Here is an 18,159-nt window from a genome sequence, read left to right as displayed (position 1 = left end):
ACAATAACGTGCAGTGAATACACTTGACTTGAGCCTTCATAGTTTTCATCCTCTTTCTCTGTACGTTTAGCATTTGTTTGCTCAGAGGTTGATGCGCTTGCTGCTTCCTGAGCAGCTCTTCTTTTCTCCACCTTAGCAGACCGCTTCTTCTCTTCATTCGTCGGCATCTTTTCACGTTAAAATTGATTAACTCTTTTAGGGCGGATGTCGACTTTTGTCGACAAGAGGAGTTAAGGGCGAATGTCGACAAAAGTCAACATCCAGGGATAGAGGGCGACAATCAGCTGTTAATGACAACAAAACTCACTGTCACGTCACAGGCATTCCCTCTCTGCTTGGAGGAATGTTAGACTCTTTGACTCAGCAACTGATCCTTGCGTGTGCGTGAGTTGCGAAATGTAAACAAATGTAAACAAAAGCAAGATGGCATCAACATGTCACAAGGGAGTGAAGCGAGAGCAGAAAAAAAAATACTCAGCAGACGATGTTTTGCGCATTATCACTAAGTCAGACTCAGATTTTTCAGAATCGGATTTTATTGATAGTAATCAGGCAATCGAGCAAGAGAGTGAGAAGCCGGCATCAGCTGATCGGACACCAGTCGATGCCACCCCAGCTGATCGGCTGCCAGCTGAGCGCATTCTCGCAACTGACGCACCTATGGCAAGGTTCGCATGGGAGGAATACCCAGACATTAATCCATGGGAGTCGAACTGGCTACCGGACTTCACAAGACAGCACGGCTTGCTGTTGGACTCGACAGATTACCAGCCGCTGGACTACTTCAGGCTTCTCTCTCCTGATGCTGCTTTTCAGCTACTGTCAGACGAAACAAACAGGTAGGCAGAGCAATTTTTTGAATCGTGGGCTGCGCTTGCATCACATTCTCGTTTTTCAAAGTGGAAACCCACAACAAAAGACGAGATGAAGGGCGTTGTGGCATTACAAATAGAGATGGGACAGAACTGGTGATATAACTTCAGGGAGGATTGGTCCAAACATGCTTTGTCCCCTGGTGGCTTTGGACAGGTTATGCAGTGTGATGATAGGTACGTGATGCTGCAAAGTTTTATTCACTTGTGTGATAACCAGAAGCAAATCCCAAGGAGTGAGCCAGGCAATAACCCCATATATAAAGTTCAGCACCTGCTTGACATTGTGGAACCAACATAGAAACAATTTTATCAGCCTGGCCGTGATTTGACTGTGCATGAATCTATGATAAAATAAAACGGATGCCTTTTTTTCTGCCAATATATGCCAGACAAGCCCACAAAGTATAGCATAAAGGATTTTGTAATGTCAGAAGCAAACACTGGCTTCTGCCTGAAAGTAATCACATATACAGGAAAGTATTCCTTACAAAGAGAGAACTGTCCCTTGACAAGTCAGGTTGTGCTGGAGCTGCTTCAGGGCTATGAACATTTGGGTCATGTTGTGTACAATTGGACAATTTTTATACATGCCCAGAATTGTTCATGGAGCTACAGAGCAGGGGAATTGGAGCTTGTGGTACAGTGAGAGTGAACAGGAGACACAGGCCTTCACAGTTGAAGCCAGACAGGCTGAAGATGAAAAGAGGTGACAATCCGGTTTTCATGCGGGTGGTGGCATTGGCATGGCACGATGGCAAACGGGTGACTTGTCTCTCTACAGTACACACTAACAACATATGTGAGAAAGTGCAGCAACAGACAATTGAAAAGTAGGCACCAAAGCAACACGTATTGTCAGGAGTGCAATGTGGCAATGACTGAAATTGGCTGCTTTGAGCGAGATCAGACTTTGTATGTGATATGTATGTGAAATCATATAGTATGCAGGCTCATACAACATGCAAGACAGGAACATTTGTCAAAAGTTAAAATTTTTTGTTGATTTGATATGTTAAACAATTGCTTTGTGTTCTTTTTTAAAAAATGTTAGTTTTTGGAAAAATATTCAGCCCTGGGAGAAAAGAAACAAAAAAAAAATTAGCCCTAAAAGAATTAACTCAGCGTTTGTGTTATAATTACTTAGTACATTTTCCTTAATTTTTCACTTAAGCTGACACTTAAGTCTTCAATCTGCCTCAAGAATGATTTAAGATATGAAGAGGTAGGGGAAGTGACGGCGAAGGTGGCAGGGATGAGAACGGCGCCCATATATATGTGCCGCATGGCCGCTGCCGAGAGTTCATTCTACAATAAAATAAAAATAGGAATAACCTTGGAGGACAATCATCACCCTGAAAGCGGATAGTAGACATCACGTAGTATATGTGTACCAAATTTCAGGTCAATAGGTCAAACGGTTAGCTAGCTACAGGTGATTTAAAATCCTGGAGAGACAAACAGACAGCCACGGTAGTTTATTATATATAAAGATTATTGTTATTATTATTTTCTTTGAAATTTGCCTGATATCTGAAGGGATTTCACGGTCCATGCAGTACCTCCATGGGCACTACTTTAATTTGTACTGCCACCTTTTCATTTATGGTAGTTAACTAAACCTAAAATCGACCACATCTCAGATGCCATGACACAATATCAAGTTAACTAGCACACACCTCACACCTTCTCTGTGTCAAATAACTAATAAAAACTCAGTGCATAACTAATCATTCAGATATCACAATGTCTTAAAAGACCTCTTCACAAGTTCTTTTATTGGACACTCAAGTATTAGGTCAAGGTGACAGTGGCACAGTTGTCACTGTCCTCTCAGGGGGTTTGACAACTGTACTGCTGGCATGGTCGAGATATTTGTACCCTTATATAGCGTACAGCTGTTTTTAAGGGTACAGATATTGTAGCTATACCAGGGTACCGTTGTCAAACCCCCTGAGGGTACAGCCCCATCGACAGCAGTGGAAAGCGACAGGAAGGTCAAAGGTCCGAGTCTATCCGAGGGATACAGACAAGAAGAAAGAAGGGAACCTTCCCTGTTTAGCTTACTTAGAAGAGGGCAGTCAGGAGACATGTGGAACTGCAGCCCACCTTTGAATACCCTCACTTAAAGCAAGTACAGCAGACAGCTCAGAAGAGCGTTAACAGTGGTACATAATACCCAGAATGCCTTGTATTTGTGAAGCCGTCATCAAAATATCAGCATCTAACTGTTGTGCCCAAAGTACTAGAAGCACTGTAGTATATTTTAATATCTTCAGCACTTTGTGGTGTCTTATCAATTTTATTTAAAGGTACATTGTAACAGCTATTATTATTTTGATGAACAATACGTGAAGGGCAGCCATTTTGCTTTGTACCGCTTGTCCATCAGGCTGTGCTAGTGTCTTGTGCTGATGCTGTCCTTTTTATCTTTTACTGCTCAGATGCCTGTAAGCAATGGTGTAATTCCCTTCTGGACTGGACCTTCATATTTACCAGTGTTGAAATCTGCACAGATCTGTAAGTTTTGTTATTTTTTTAATACACAACTTTGGACTGCTTGTCTCTGAAAAGGAACCATTTGCTGGCTGTAGGATCGTTGTCATTGGCATATTAGATACTGTGCATCCCAACTCGCCTTCATTTTCTCCCTGTTCCCAGTGGTCTGGGTATGGTGGCCACTGACCCTTGTGTTCATCTTGTTGAAGGCCACATGTATTATGAATGCTTTAAAGGCAGACTGCTGAAGTGTTCACTGGTACACAAAAACGGGGCAAACTGACTTTAGATTAAGTAGATCCTGTCTGTGGTGAAGGCACTTGTGGTTTAATTGTCCACACATCTTTTTACAACTGGACTACAAACTGATGAAGCGACACGGTCAGCATCAGTGGTGGAGTCTAGGCCAGCAAACTTGTGTCTTGTAGTTAGTTCAGCTGCACAGCCACCAGAGTACACCACCTGTTCAAATGAAGACGGCACAGCAACTCTCCATGGCTGGAAGGCATTATCTGCATCCTCCATAATAAAGTCTGTAGATCTTGAAATACTCTCTGTCTTTTGAAAAGGTGAATAAGTCAAATTGCACTTTGGTGGCAGTTTCAGATTATGATTTCCTTAAACGAAATAATCTGTGTCATGTGGTTAAATTATTCCTCAATAAATCTATAATTCTGCACACCAAGCATCATTTCCCGTGATAGGCTTACCTGATAACGCTACGGCCCCTCTGCTAAAGTGATGAAAGTGATGACTCATTTAAGTTTTTGTTGTAAGAATTTCCTCTTGCCTTATTCTATTATAAAAGACATCTGATATGATTTATGGCAATTTGTGACCAAGAGACAACCACTCCTGTTGTGCAGCTCTGAAATGAAACTGTTAACAGTTTTTCTGTTGTTTTTTTCACTGTTACATGTCGTTAGGAACCTCCATCCATCCATCCAGGATGTTAGGAACCTCCCTTTCAATATACTTATAGAAATCCAGAAAAGTGTTGCCAACATCATGGAGGTAAGCACATACTTTATATATATATATATATTTTTTTTTTTTTCTTTTTTATGTTCAAGAGCACATACAAGATATGCATAAAAATACCAACTAAATTCTTTCTTCTTTTTATTTAGAATCCATGTAACACTACACTACCTGATATTTTTCATAATATGGTAAGTTTCTAAATTTTAAGCTTATACTATGCAATTGTTCTTAACAAAAGATGTTAATGGAAATAGAAAAATAGAGGAAGCACCTTAGAGGCCGTCACCATCCAAGTATTCTGCTGGCCAGCCTTCAGATCTGAGCACTGGTTGGCAGTTTCAGTTAGTGACTACCATTTCTGTGTTTTTGTTCAGTGGCTTTTCTTTTTCTTGATCAGCTGTAGAGATGTGAATGAGGTGCGCCTGTTGGCGTCTGGATGTACATTGTGACAAGTGAAAGTTTCTGTTAGGTTCGATGAGGGGACTAATGTGCTTCGGGGTAAAATTAGTGCTTGACATTTGCTGTTTGGCAGTGACTCGATGCTAGCTTTTACATATTCGATATGTTGATTGTTTGGATAAGCATTCCATTGTTACCTATCCATTTCCTGAATCCACATATACAATTCTGGCTTCTGTGTCTTTTAAAGTGCAAGACATTTTATTTGAGTGTCTTCTTAAAGTGAATGGCATCCCTGCTGGGGCTGGTTGTAAATAAATAAAAAAGCATATATTAAAAGCTTATATAAAGAAACACACATCAGGTCTACTCAGCTATCAGTAGAACCTGTCCATAAATCTGCTGGTGTGAATGTTAAAGATCCTCAGTGGAGGAGAGAGCACAATGGCTGTGCAGGATGGCTGAGTTCAGTAATAATACTTTTGGACATTTTCAAGACATTGTGTGTTTTATCTGCTTTGACCAGAAGGCAGAGCTGTCATATTCTGAGGCGACCTCACCACCTTCTGCAATGCTTTGTGGCACTGAATTGAGTAGGTACAGTTCTAGGATGTTGTGGAGCCACTAAGAATGGACTCCACTGCCCCTCTTGTAGAGGTCTGTGACCACAGATGGAGACATCTGGGCTTTCCTGAGAAATAATTTAAGAGAGAGAATGGGATGAAACCTGAATATTTGTGATCGAATGGCTGATTTGTGTAAGCAGTGCCCTTGCTCCCGTTGGTGAAACTCTGACTCAGTTGCTGGATTACTGCCTGTCAACAAGTAAAGCAGCCATTAGTCACAGAGACAGAAATGGTAGCAAGTGGTGACAAACAGCAACAACAGCCTGGTTGTGTAGAGCCTTACAGGGCATTTCACAAAAGAAAGACAGTCATCCATTTTTAATAAAGTACCTCCAACTCCTTAAATAACATGCAGACTTGTGTTAGGATTGTTTCATTTGCACACAGAAAAACGCATGTCTTTGGCCTAACTGTACTTGTTGGCACGGGGTCATTGCTCCTGTCCGCTCTGTGGAGTTGCCCACCGTGTGGCTTTTCTTGTGGTACTCCTCTAATGTGTGTTATGTCAAGTGGCCTGTCTGAGTGAGCGTAAGGGGTGCTCACAAGTCTGGCCTGCCGTGGACTGGACTCCCTACTTGCACCTGATGCTGCTTGGCACCCCCTTCTGGAAAAAGGTGAAGAAATGGATGGAAGTTTATGGAATTAGAGCAGATATTAAAGAAATCAACGTACTAACGTAGCCTAAAAATACAACTTTAACGCTTCTGTTGTACCAATGTCAGTGATGTTTTGTGTAGAGCACGGGTGTCGAATTCTGGTCCTGGAGGGCCGCAGTGGCTGCAGTTTTTCATTCTAACCATCTTCTTCATTAGTGACCAGTTTTTGATTCTAATTAACTTATTTAGGCTTAGTTTTAATAGACGTGACTCAGGCCCCTTAGTTTTCTGTTTTTCCTTAATTAGCAGCCAAACAATAATGAGACACAAAACAAGTTGCCACGTGACCAGCTCACCTGTGCCCATCACACAATATCTGAAAATAAAGAAAGGTGATGGTCTCAGTAAGGTTGATCTCCGAGGTCACCAAAACATTTTGACGGTGTTCTTAGAAAAAACAGAAAATAAACAGTTTTGGAAACGTCTGCTGCAGCAAAATGAGAGCAGCAACAAGCTGTGGAATTAAATAATTGACAACAAGAATTGGCTTCTCATTAAGAAACTGGTTGGAGTGAAATTGGCTGCAGTTTGACATTCCAATTCATCTGTTGGCTCATTTCATGTCTCATTTCTGGTTGGCTGCCATTTAGTGAAGAAAGGAATAAATTCAGAGGGCTGAATCCTTAAAAACAGTGCTATTAAAATGAAGGGAAAAGGAGTTAATTAGCAGTGAAAACTGATCACTGATTAGGAAGATGGTTAGAATGAAAATCTGCAGCCACTGCGGCCCTCCAGACCCAGAGTTCGACACCGCTGATGTAGAGCCTTGATTAGTGAATAGTTTGATAAAAGCTCACTGAATAGCGATCGAGAGAGTAAGCTTCAAATTTGAATTATTACAAATTTTAAAAATGATGAAAATGATGAATGTAACAGAATCTAGAAACAAAATATTAGATCACTACTCCCTGCAGCAAGCTCACATTTGTGCACTAGCCGTGAGCGGAGGGCTGATGGAGGGTCTTGGTGATCTGTTCAGACCCTCTGATTCTTGGTTTCTTTCTGCAGGTCTTAATTTGACCATTTAACAGTAGTGGCTCTCTTATCTTTCAAGCAGGAAGTTGTTACTTCCGTGATATCTCGCATTCACCAGCAGAATTTCCCACAGTGTTTTATTAATGCAAATAATTGTCTTCATCAATTTGTTGCTTCTTAAGCCAGTTATAGTCCGACAGTCATCCTGACATTATAGCACAAATTCAGCTTAAAACTAAAACTGACACTCACTTCACTTCATCAGACATTGATGACACCTGAAAGAGCTGAGGCCATGGAAGAAGAAGGACGTTCTACAGACGATTTATCCAAGGCACACATTTTATAACATGGGAGGAAACCAGTGAAGAAGTCATAAAGATACTCGGGCCGCCTGCTGAGCACACACAGACATTGGCTGGACTGAGATGTCAATGCAGTCTCTTGGACTGGAGGAAGCAGAGCTGACCACTAGGCCAACAGGTCTTTTTATGTGCATTTGGAAAATGGTGATAGAATATCTTAAGAACTTTTCTGAGGCCTTCAATAAGCTGGATACCTTCTGAGACCTGCTTTCTCGTATATGTTTGAGTTTTTCTAATCTGTTTTATAATATTAAATGGCATTAATTCAGTTCCCTTTATTCTTCTAAAGCAAGGTCTAGAAAGAAATAAAGTCAAAATCAAGCTTGCATGGCTCAATAGACCGCCCAGTCCCTCTGTTTTGGCGCCCATAATTGGGATGCTGGTCATACAATTGTTAGATATCATGTCTACTGTTGTGACCAGTGATGACACCACAAAACCTTGAAGAAATCAACAGTATGAAAGACTGGGTCACACTGCATGTCACAGCTCTGGCCTAGACAGATTACTAATTGACATTTTTACAATATGAAAATCACAACCAGGCCGCAATGATGATGATACCATATGTTAGTAATTTTTGGATTTTCAATTTTAATGGCAATGGTGTGATGTAGAACATTGTTTCTGTGTTTCTTCATTTTTGGCCATAATTCCATGCATTTACTGCCCACATTTTAGGCTTTCATGATGATGTGCCAGTGAACCAAAAGCTCCACTAATATGCACACCCATACTCACTCATGTCAGGCTGATTTCAACCTACCAATTAGGCTTTGGTCTGTGCAAGGAAGACAGAACCTGAGGAGAACATACAAACACACAGCTAGAGACCAGGCCAACATTTCGCCAACCACTGCAATATGTATTTATATTTTTGGACTTTGGCCATGCCATGGGATTCGTTATACAGTAGACAAATTCTGAATGTGTAGACATATGCATTTAATATTAGTATAGCCGTAATAAGCATTAGCCTTGATTGTAAAATAATTAATTCTAAGAACTATTAGTATCATGCTAAGAATTTTTCTATGTTTCTCAATCCACAAAAAGGACCAGTGAAGCCATCTGTAATGTGCTCTGCATATCATTTGCGTTTTTTTGTCTTTTAAGCACCAAATGAATCAATGATATCAGTCTACAACATGTGATTTTCGTCACGATGGTGGTAGCAAATAAAATAACTAAAGGAAATACATAATTTGTAATTTTAAGGATAGACAAAAACTCCAGTTTACATTTATGAGAAGATCACTTCAAGATCATAGAAACAAATAAGCAGTGATGCCATGTTGGCCAAGTGGACTGGACCTGGCACTCCTACCATATAACCATGTTTGTCTGAATAGCATTTTTAATCCTCTACATCCACGGTTTTCAAACTGTGGTACACGTACCACTGGTGGTACTTCAAGTCATGCCAAATGGTACTCGTGTGGTCCTTTTTTTTGCACGAATCGATGTTGCTAGAATGCCAATATGTTGCATACAATCATATATAGTATAAGTATACTACTGTAAATGCGTGGAAGACTCCAAGCCGGCTTTTATTAGCGCGAGCACCCATTTCCTTAATTAGTTTAATATCACTTTAACGTCATAATTATAGTCATTATAGTGATTATAGTGACTTTTTCTTCAAAACAACACGGGCGTAAATTAACGATTCATTGACAGTGGTACTTCAGTTTACTGGTCCTCGCGGAGTGGTACTTGTTCAAAAAAGTTTGAAAACCATGGCTCTACATAATATATGTGGAGCGGTGGCTAAGGATCTGCACTGTTATGTAGTAGTTTGTTGGTTCAAATCCCATTACTGCCAGAAGGGATCCTGCTCCATTGGGCCCTTGAGTAAGACCCTTAACTTGAACATTGCTCCTGGGGTGCTGTACAATGGCTGATGCTGCACTTTGACCCCCAGAGGTAAAGGCGATAAGACAGTTTCCCCTTGGGGATGAACAAAGTATGTCATCATCATCATATCCACTACTACACCTTTGGAATCTTTCTATTATGTCCTGATACATTTCTTGTTGTGGCCACATCACAAACTGAAGCTCACTTGCTTTTTACTTTCTCGTATACGAAGTTTAGGGAAAGTATTGTAACCATGCAAAGATTCAACATCGAGATTTTGATAAATCTTGACGTTTTAGACCTCCTTGACTTTCTCATATACGAAGTATGGGGAAAATATTGGAATCTTCCAAAAATTCCATTTCGAGATCTTGATGAATCTTTACATTTTAGACCTCTCCAAGTCCGAAAATACCATTTTTGTAATTATGTCTGTGTGTGTGTGTGTGAGTGTGTGTGTATGTAAACACAATAACTTGAGTACGCTTTCACTTAGGTCAACCAATTTTGCATACAAGTATTAGATACAAAATGCATATTTCTGTCAACTTTTGGGCTACTTCCGTTAACCGGAATTGGTACCTTACCTTTTACTCATGCAGCTGCATTTATTCAACTTTACTTTTATAATAATTGTTCAATATAATATTAATTTGATTTAATTTGTTCTTGATGGTTCTTTACTGTACATAATATAAAAATATAATCATTTTCTTGCGGTTTACTCCTCAAATGTCCATCCCCATATCTGAGTAAACGAGAAAGTCTGGGGAGACCACTCCCAATTTTTCTTCTGTATGTCGTTTTGAACCAATGGGCTGTTTTAGAGGATTTAGTTCATAATCCCATGAAGACTTGACCATTTAAATGACAGCACACTCCCCAAATGTGGCAGCAGACTGGGACACTGGACGTGTCATTTTATAAATTAGAGCTGAAGCTACCGGACCTTGACACCACTGCTTGACACTGAAGTTGTCAGATGCTTCAGCATTTCCAAATGCTTTGGGATCTGTATAAAAAGTGGATAGCTTTCTCGATTTAGATTGTGATGTTGTAAAATAAAATATCCACACACGTTTCATCTGCTGTCGCAAAGGTGACACTTACTTGTATTTGGCCTTAAACTCTTAGTCTTGTCCATAGCTAGTGATGTGCATTTGTTTTCCTGTCACTTCACCTGCTGATGGCACGATGTGATCTGTGGTCTCGACAAACTAAGAAGTACATTTTTTTTTGTGTAACAAATTTCAAAACAGTCAAATTAACAAACCAAGTTGTATGCTATATTGAATATGTGACCAAGCCAGTGTGGTTAGAAAGTGAATATCTAGTCTCCAGCATTGCGCCCATTAAAATGGACGGGGAAGAAGTTGGTTTCTTTAAATGTGAACTGGTCTCTTTTTTAACTGCATTTTCTACTTCTGTACTGTAAAAAGAAAACCTGCAGCCAGGAACACCTTCACTGGAGAAGCTGTTCTTCCTGAAAAGGCCTATTGCCGACTGATGCATTTGAGTTACTATTAACAGAAGAATTGTGTATGCTTGTTTGTTCTTAGTCATAAGTGACATTCTGCTAGTTCAGAGGTCTCCATCTGTAGTCCTGGAGGGCTGCAGTGGCTGAAGGTTTTCATTCTAACCCTTTTCTAACTTAGTGAAGAGCTTTTGCTGCTAATGAATTTCTTTTGCCTTCATTTTAATTTTGAAACTCCACCCCTTAATTGTTTCTTTTTTCCTTAACTAGAAGCCAAATAATGATGAGACACAAAAACACAAGCACAAAGCATGTGTCCATTGTGTCATACAATGTCTGAAAACAAAGATAGGTGAAGTGCTCAGTATTGCTGATCTGCTCAAGTCACCAAAATATTTTGGCAGTGCTCTTAGAAAAAAGAAAATCAATTGTTTTGGAGTTGTCATGTGTGGTAGAAGGAGAGTAGCAACAGGCCATGAAAGTTATGTAACGGCCTTAATTAACAACAAGAATCGGCTTCTAGTTAAGAAACTGGATGGAGTTTGAAGTCCCGACTTAACTGCTCATCTGTTGGCTCACTTTACATTTCATTTCTATTTGGCTGCCATTTAAGGAAAGTAAAATGAAACAAATTTGAAGACTGAGTCTTAAAAAAACAAGGCAATTAAACTGATGGTAGAAATTGGGCCCTGATTAAGAAAAGGGTTAGAATGAAAACCTGCAGCCACAATAGCACTCCAGGACCGGAGATGGAGACCCCTGTGCTAGAATCTGCCAGTTATCACCCACAGGGGGGTCTGTTGAAGGATTATGGATCATTGACTCAGATTTGAACTTTTGTTTCTTTCAATCTAGGAATCAAATTGGTCATCCTTGGCTGGAAAGACATTGACAGTTTTAAAGAAACTCCGCAAGTCAAATTCCTGCCCAAACATTTACTTGGACCTTTCATTGCTGAGTAGGAATTTAGGAACAGTAAAAGTAAGTACTATTGACAAAGCATTGCACGTGAATTTTACTACACTGCAGTGCCTTTTATTATGTCTGTTTTCAGGCATCACAGAGTTTATTTTGTGGGAGAAGGAAACTGCAACATTATTCAGTGTTAGTGTTTTGTGGAACTTTGTCAACAAACTAGTTGTTCTTAAACTACTAAAGCATAAAGATTATTTAATGGCATGAGGAACAGAGATATCAAACTGTACACACTTTTGCTCAAAACAAAAGATGAGGTTTCTAACAATCTTTAGAACACTCTAGACAAAACAGGCCATTCAGCCCAACAAAACTCGCCAGTCTTATCCACTGATTTCTTCCAATAAAACATCAAGTCGAGTTTTGAAATCCCCAACGTCTTACTGTCTACCACACTACTTGGTAGCTTATTCCAAGTGTCTATCGTTCTTTGTGTAAAGAAAAACTTCCTAATGTTTGTGTGAAATTTATCCTTAACAAGTTTCCAACTGTGTCCCCGTGTTCTTGATGAACTCATTTTAAAATAACAATCTCAATCCACTGTACTAATTCCCTTCATAATTTTAAACACTTCAATCATGTCACCTCTTAATCTTCTTTTGCTTAAACTGTATAGGCTCAGCTCTTTTAATCTTTCCTCATAATTCATCCCTTGTAGCCCTGGAATCAGCCTAGTCGCTCTTCTCTGGACCTTTTCTAGCGCTGCTATGTCCTTTTTGTAGCCTGGAGACCAAAATTGCACACAGGACTCAAGATGAGGCCTCATCAGTGCATTATTAAGGTTGAGCAGAACCTCCTTGGACTTGTACCTCCACACACCGTGCTATATAACCTAACATTCTGTTAGCCTTCTTATTAAAGGCTTCTGAACACTGTCCGGAAGTCGACAGCGTAGAGTCCACTTTGACTCTTAAATTCTTCTCATAAGGTGTACTCTCGATTATCCGACCGCCCATTGTGTATTCAGACGTAACATTTTTACTTCCTATGTGTAATACTTTACATTTACTGACATTAAATTTCATCTGCCACAAATCTGCCCAAGCCTGTATGTTATCCAAGTCCTCCTGTAATGATTTAACAGATTCCAAATTATCTGCTAATCCACCCATCTTGGTATCATCTGCAAACTTAACCAGCTTGTTACTTATATTCCTATTTAAATCATTTATATATATTAAAAACAGCAGCGGCCCTAGCACTGACCCCTGTGGAACACCACTCTTAACATCGGCCAGTTCTGATGAGGTTCCTCACACCATCACCCTCTGCTTCTGGTGTCTGAGCCAATTCTGCACCCATCTAAAACCCATCCCACTTCTTTTAATTTGATGCCCAACCTCTCATGTGGTACCTCATCAAATGCTTTCTGAAAGTCCAGATAAATAATATCATCTTCTCCACTTTGATCGCATCCTTTTGTTGCCTCCTCATAGAATTCCAGCATGTTAGTAAAACACAACCTCCCTCATCTGAACCCATGCTGACTGTCCCAAAAAACTCCTGTTCTTGCCAAGTGTTGCTCAATCTTACCCTTAATAATTCCTTCCATTAATTTTCCTGTGATGCATGTTAAACTTACTGGCCTTTAATTTGCTTGGATCTGCCCTGTCACACTTTTTATATAATGGGATGATCTTTGCCATTTTTCAGTCCTTTGGAATCTCTCCAGTGCGCAGTGACTTCCTAAAAAGGAAGTACCTGGGTAATCAGAGGAGCACGACATTGTGAGAAATGGCCTGATACACTGGCAAGGCTTTGCTGTCAGGTTGACCCCCTTCCCTTTTTCTTAAGGAAGAACCTTAGCTTCCCTGAGAAAACACTTTACATCTCTGGAAGCCTTTTGTGCCTCGAGATCTGTGCTTGGCATCCATTGGCCTCTTCACTCCCATACAACTGACCATCAGGCAGCGTCAGCCTTTTGTGTGAAACAAAATGGCAGACCATCACCACTCCTGTATTTGTATGGGAGGGAGATTTAAACGGATGTGATGTCCTGCCAGTGCATGTGTATCGGGAATGGCACTGCTGATGTTTTTGTGCATGATGTTTTTGTCAGGGTCTGACCCAAAACACACGTTCTGGTCAGAAACTGTGAGGGGAGCCTGTTGAGGCTAATGGGATAAGGTGTGATGCAGATAAGGCAGTCGATGGCCATAGAGATGCAAACCGCACACTTTGGAGGACGGCAAAAATAAAAAAATCATCTGATGCTGTGCTGGAGACGTGTTCAGATTACAGACAGATGGATTCATTGAGTACATGATATTGCCTGCCCCTTACTTTTTGTAGGTTTTGTTTGTCATCACTATCTCTTTTTTATTATTCTTTTTAGTCCTGCCTGTTATTCCTCATAATCAGATTCTACAGACACATATGAGAAATCCCCAACCGGGGGAGTGTCTGTGTTTGTCTTTTACTCTTCTCTACATCTGTGGCATCAGCAGTAGAAATGACTCCATCTGTAGCCATGGAATGAATGACAGATGTGGTTTAAAAAGGCAGCAGATGAGTCAGCTACCCGAGTCACACTGATTTGGAGACATCACAGCGTCACTTAGCAGACAGCAAAGGGGCCGTCTTAGAAGACACTGGAAATACAGGAGCCAACCAATAAGCCAGCATGGTTTTCTGTAACGTCATGGAAAATATCTATGGAATTCATTTCATTTGTCATTTGATATGAAACAAATGATTAGCTTATTGAAATTAAGACTGAAATGTACAATACTGTATGTGTGCTTAAGAGTGAGGATTTATTTTAGGGGATGCACCACTGATCTGCATCACAGCAACAGAGCACAACATTTCACAACCTCCCAACTCTAATTCAGCATCACGGGACAGCGTGGAGGTGCAGAGGTTAGCACTTTTGCCTCCTCGCTCCACAACACTGGAAGTCAATTCTGTTCCTCCCATTATCCATATGGAATTTTCACATGTTCCCAGTGTTGTATCTGTTTGCTTCAGTTTTCCAAACATATGTTGATGAGCTCTCTAAAGTGACCTGGAATGAGTTTGGCTTGACTGAACTGGTGCTCCTTGGAGGGTTTGTAAGCTCATGACCCTAAAATGAGATTTTGTTCATTCAATAAATAGATATTTTTAAGTGCTCTTAACCTTTTTGCTGTTTAACCTTTGCGATATCTTTGGGAAAATGTAACGTAAAATACAAGGACTGGTTTGAAGAAAGCGATTAGCAGATTCGAGTGTTCACTGGAACTCCTGCCCTGTAGACTTGCCTGGGTAGCAGCATCCTTGGCATGCTACAATACACCGTGGAGCAGGCTCTTTTGGTACAATAATGGGTCTGTCACTCTAATGTCCCCTTCCAAGACTAGGAGGGTCACAGTGGGAGCAGCAATCAGCACCCCCATGGAGAGACCGAATGAAAAAGAACCAGAAACAGACCATTAAAGCTAATCCTGCCGTTACTCTAATGCAATACAGTATGAGCAGCATGATGAGCAGGCGTATGCTAGGCCAAGTAATGCTTGTTCAGTTTGTAATTAAACGTTTCTACTGATGGGGGCTTCTTTTATGTTGGTAGGTAGATCAGTGCAGAGGTTGGTGGGCCCATACTTAAAGGCTCTAACGTTACTATTATATATCCTTGGTAAAGGACTGTCCAAACAGGACATTTTCCAGGAAAGAACAAATCATATCTGCAAGGTCAGAGTATCTATGCATACTAATGTGGGAACACGGAGGGTCTCTAGTGGAAAAAGGAGTTTGTTCTTGACAGTTGGGTCCAGGGAGTATAACTTTTAGGGATAATAGAGGGAGAATAAAACCAAAGATGATTGACAGGCTTCTCACAGACCTCCATACTGTATCATCACATGTGCAGGGTACAGTAAAATTCATCTAATGTGTGACACATCGCCACCATGAAACAGTGTGATAAGTAGGAATGTATGAAGATACAGACGGCATCTCACCCAGCAGTAGTTGCTCAAAGTGAAACCATGGGCACCATTATGTTTTGATGTAACATTATTTTAGGGAAAGTACAATAGATGGAAAAGATCTAATGGCTGAGATTGTTGGAAGGGGCTGGTCTTGTATACATCATCTATGCACACAGTTTTATTTTTATCAATTTTAAAACATTTTTTCCTTTATATTTTCTCATTTTAGGAAATTCGAGTGGATGTTAAAAGTAAAATTCCTTTTTCTAAATTCTTCCAAAACTTCAAGGCTCATGTACAGCACTACAATGTGATAAACTGAGATCAAGGATTTCTGATTGCCTATTATTTAAAATGTAATTGTCTGCAGTATTGTTAACTATATTTTTATATTTTTATGTAAAAGATTAATATTTATTTTCTATTTTTATTAATTTTTGTATAACAATTTATTCAGTAAACAGTAACACTCTGATTTCGCTGCATTTATTTGTCTTATTTATAAATGTCTATGCGTGGAAGTGTGTGTGTCTGTCCGGCCCAGAAGTGAGAGGTGGAATCGAGGTAAGGGCTCCACCTCTGAGGAAACAGAAACTCATTTAGCCGCTAATAACACAAGCGAGGCGAGCACGTTGGCAAAACGAAACCTCAGAAGAAAGACAAAGTCGCTTAGCTGCTAACATCAACAAAATGGTATCCTTTTTACTTCTCCTCCTGCCGCTAATATGCAAGCGAAGTGAGCACATCGGCAAAACAAATCCTCCTAGGAGAGAGACGCCCAGAGTCCTGACATCTCTAATTTCAATTTTTTTTTCTGACAATTTCAATAGTTTGTAGGACCCCAGGCTTTTTACAGTACGGGCTTACGCAGCTAGTTTTATATAATTTTGAAATTGTCATTGCTGCCAGGATAACTTCCTTTGCCCGCCCACCTCCAACCACAACCATAACCCTAAATTAGACTAAGGTGGGTTTCAGAATATTATGTACATAATCAATTCCAACTGAAAAGCAGGACCACCCTAAAGCTGCTAAAAAAAACAAACAAAAAAACATTGTGCATACCTGATAATATGAGATGGAAAAGGTCCCAATTAATGCTTTCATTGCAGTGTATGGCTTAAAAAATCAACTGTCCAGCATTCAGTCAAACAGCCATCACAAAAACAACAATTTATTTCTTGTACAGCCCAAAATCACACAAAGAACGCATCAGGGCTTTAATTGGTAGCCCCCAAGCCTTGACTGTCTAAAACTCCCCAAAAAACTTACAGGATAAAACAGCAATTCAAAGACAGAGAGAGAGAGAGAGACCCCTTTCCAGGTAGGCTGGGCATGCAGTGGGTGTCCACCTTCTGGTCTGATGATGGCAGAGCCACGAAAGTGTGTGACTTGTGTAGCAGCACTTTAGACGAAATGACACTATGGAAGACAAAAAATAATGAAACAGCCTGAGGTGCATGCAGCACTTTACCAATCTGGAGACCCTGGCTCTGGGCAGGCCATGTAGCAGCCACTCAGGCAGACATCCACATCATGATTGCTATGTGATGGATCTTCAGGAATACTGGGGGGAGGAGCAACACAGTCTGACCACTGGGGGCTTTCATGTGTAGTAGTGAAGCTGACTGCCACACACCTCTAACAGAAGTCCTGTCAATAGGACATCAATGGGAAAGGAAGGTGGATGATGGGAGGATAAAACAAGGTAAGGCCCACATCTCAAAACACAACCAAAACTTTTTGTTGCCTAAGCACTCGTGAGTGAGCAGCCTTACAAAATGAAACTCATTAAAGAGAGGAATTGGATCAAATATACTTTGGAAATAACAATTTTAAATCCGCACTGAAGCCGGTTCTTCAGGATTTTCTCTAGTTGGCTTTAGCGACTCATCTGACAATAAAATACACACATATACCCCATATTGCTTCCAGTATAAGATGCATTTTTTGAGGTGAGTAACCCAGTTAAGGCAGAAACCTGGCTTCTTAATAATCTGCATTTACAAGCACAAGTAACCTTCTAGAGTTCCATCCATCCATCCATCTATTTTCCAACCCGCTGTATCCGAACACAGGGTCACGGGGGGTCTGCTGGAGCCAATCCCAGCCAACACAGGGCACAAGGCAGGAACCAATCCCGGACAGGGTGCCAACCCACCACAGGACACACACAAACACACCCACACACCAAGCACACACTAGGGCCAACATAGAATCGCCAATCCACCTAACCTGAATGTCTTTGGACTGTGGGAGGAAACCTTCTAGAGTTCTCCTTTGGCAAAACTCTCCAACATCATTAAACCGTACAAAAAAAAAACTAACAGTTAAACATCATCATTGGCCACGGTGAATCTGAAAATAAGCATGAGGTTTTTGGTAATTTTCTTGCATTTTCTAAATATGTCTAGTCAAACTGACGCTTTATTTATAGGTTTCTGTTACCACATTACACTCGGCACACTCTCTTCTGCTTGGCTGTATGACTGAGCCCTGCAAAAGACCCTTACGTGGGCTTCTTGCCTTACACACAGTGCTGCTGGAATAATAATAACGCACA

The 18,159-nt window shown here is 40.5% G+C and overlaps 1 protein-coding gene across 1 annotated transcript in view; it reads right to left on the bottom strand.

Annotated features, from left to right (window-relative positions):
- The window catches only part of LOC127529561 (uncharacterized), a 315,715-nt gene extending 302,728 nt beyond the window's left edge, over positions 1 to 12,987 (bottom strand). Inside the window, exon 1 of the mRNA XM_051933475.1 lies at positions 12,655 to 12,987. Coding sequence (XP_051789435.1) covers positions 12,655 to 12,797 — 143 coding nt within the window. The 5' untranslated portion in view covers positions 12,798 to 12,987. The remainder of the gene's footprint in view (positions 1 to 12,654) is intronic.
- Positions 12,988 to 18,159: the final 5,172 nt, after the last annotated feature.

This window comes from Erpetoichthys calabaricus, chromosome 11, assembly GCF_900747795.2.
Source record: "Erpetoichthys calabaricus chromosome 11, fErpCal1.3, whole genome shotgun sequence".
NCBI classification, from domain to species: Eukaryota; Metazoa; Chordata; class Cladistia; order Polypteriformes; family Polypteridae; genus Erpetoichthys; species Erpetoichthys calabaricus.
This window is presented reverse-complemented; position numbering and strand designations above follow the sequence as displayed.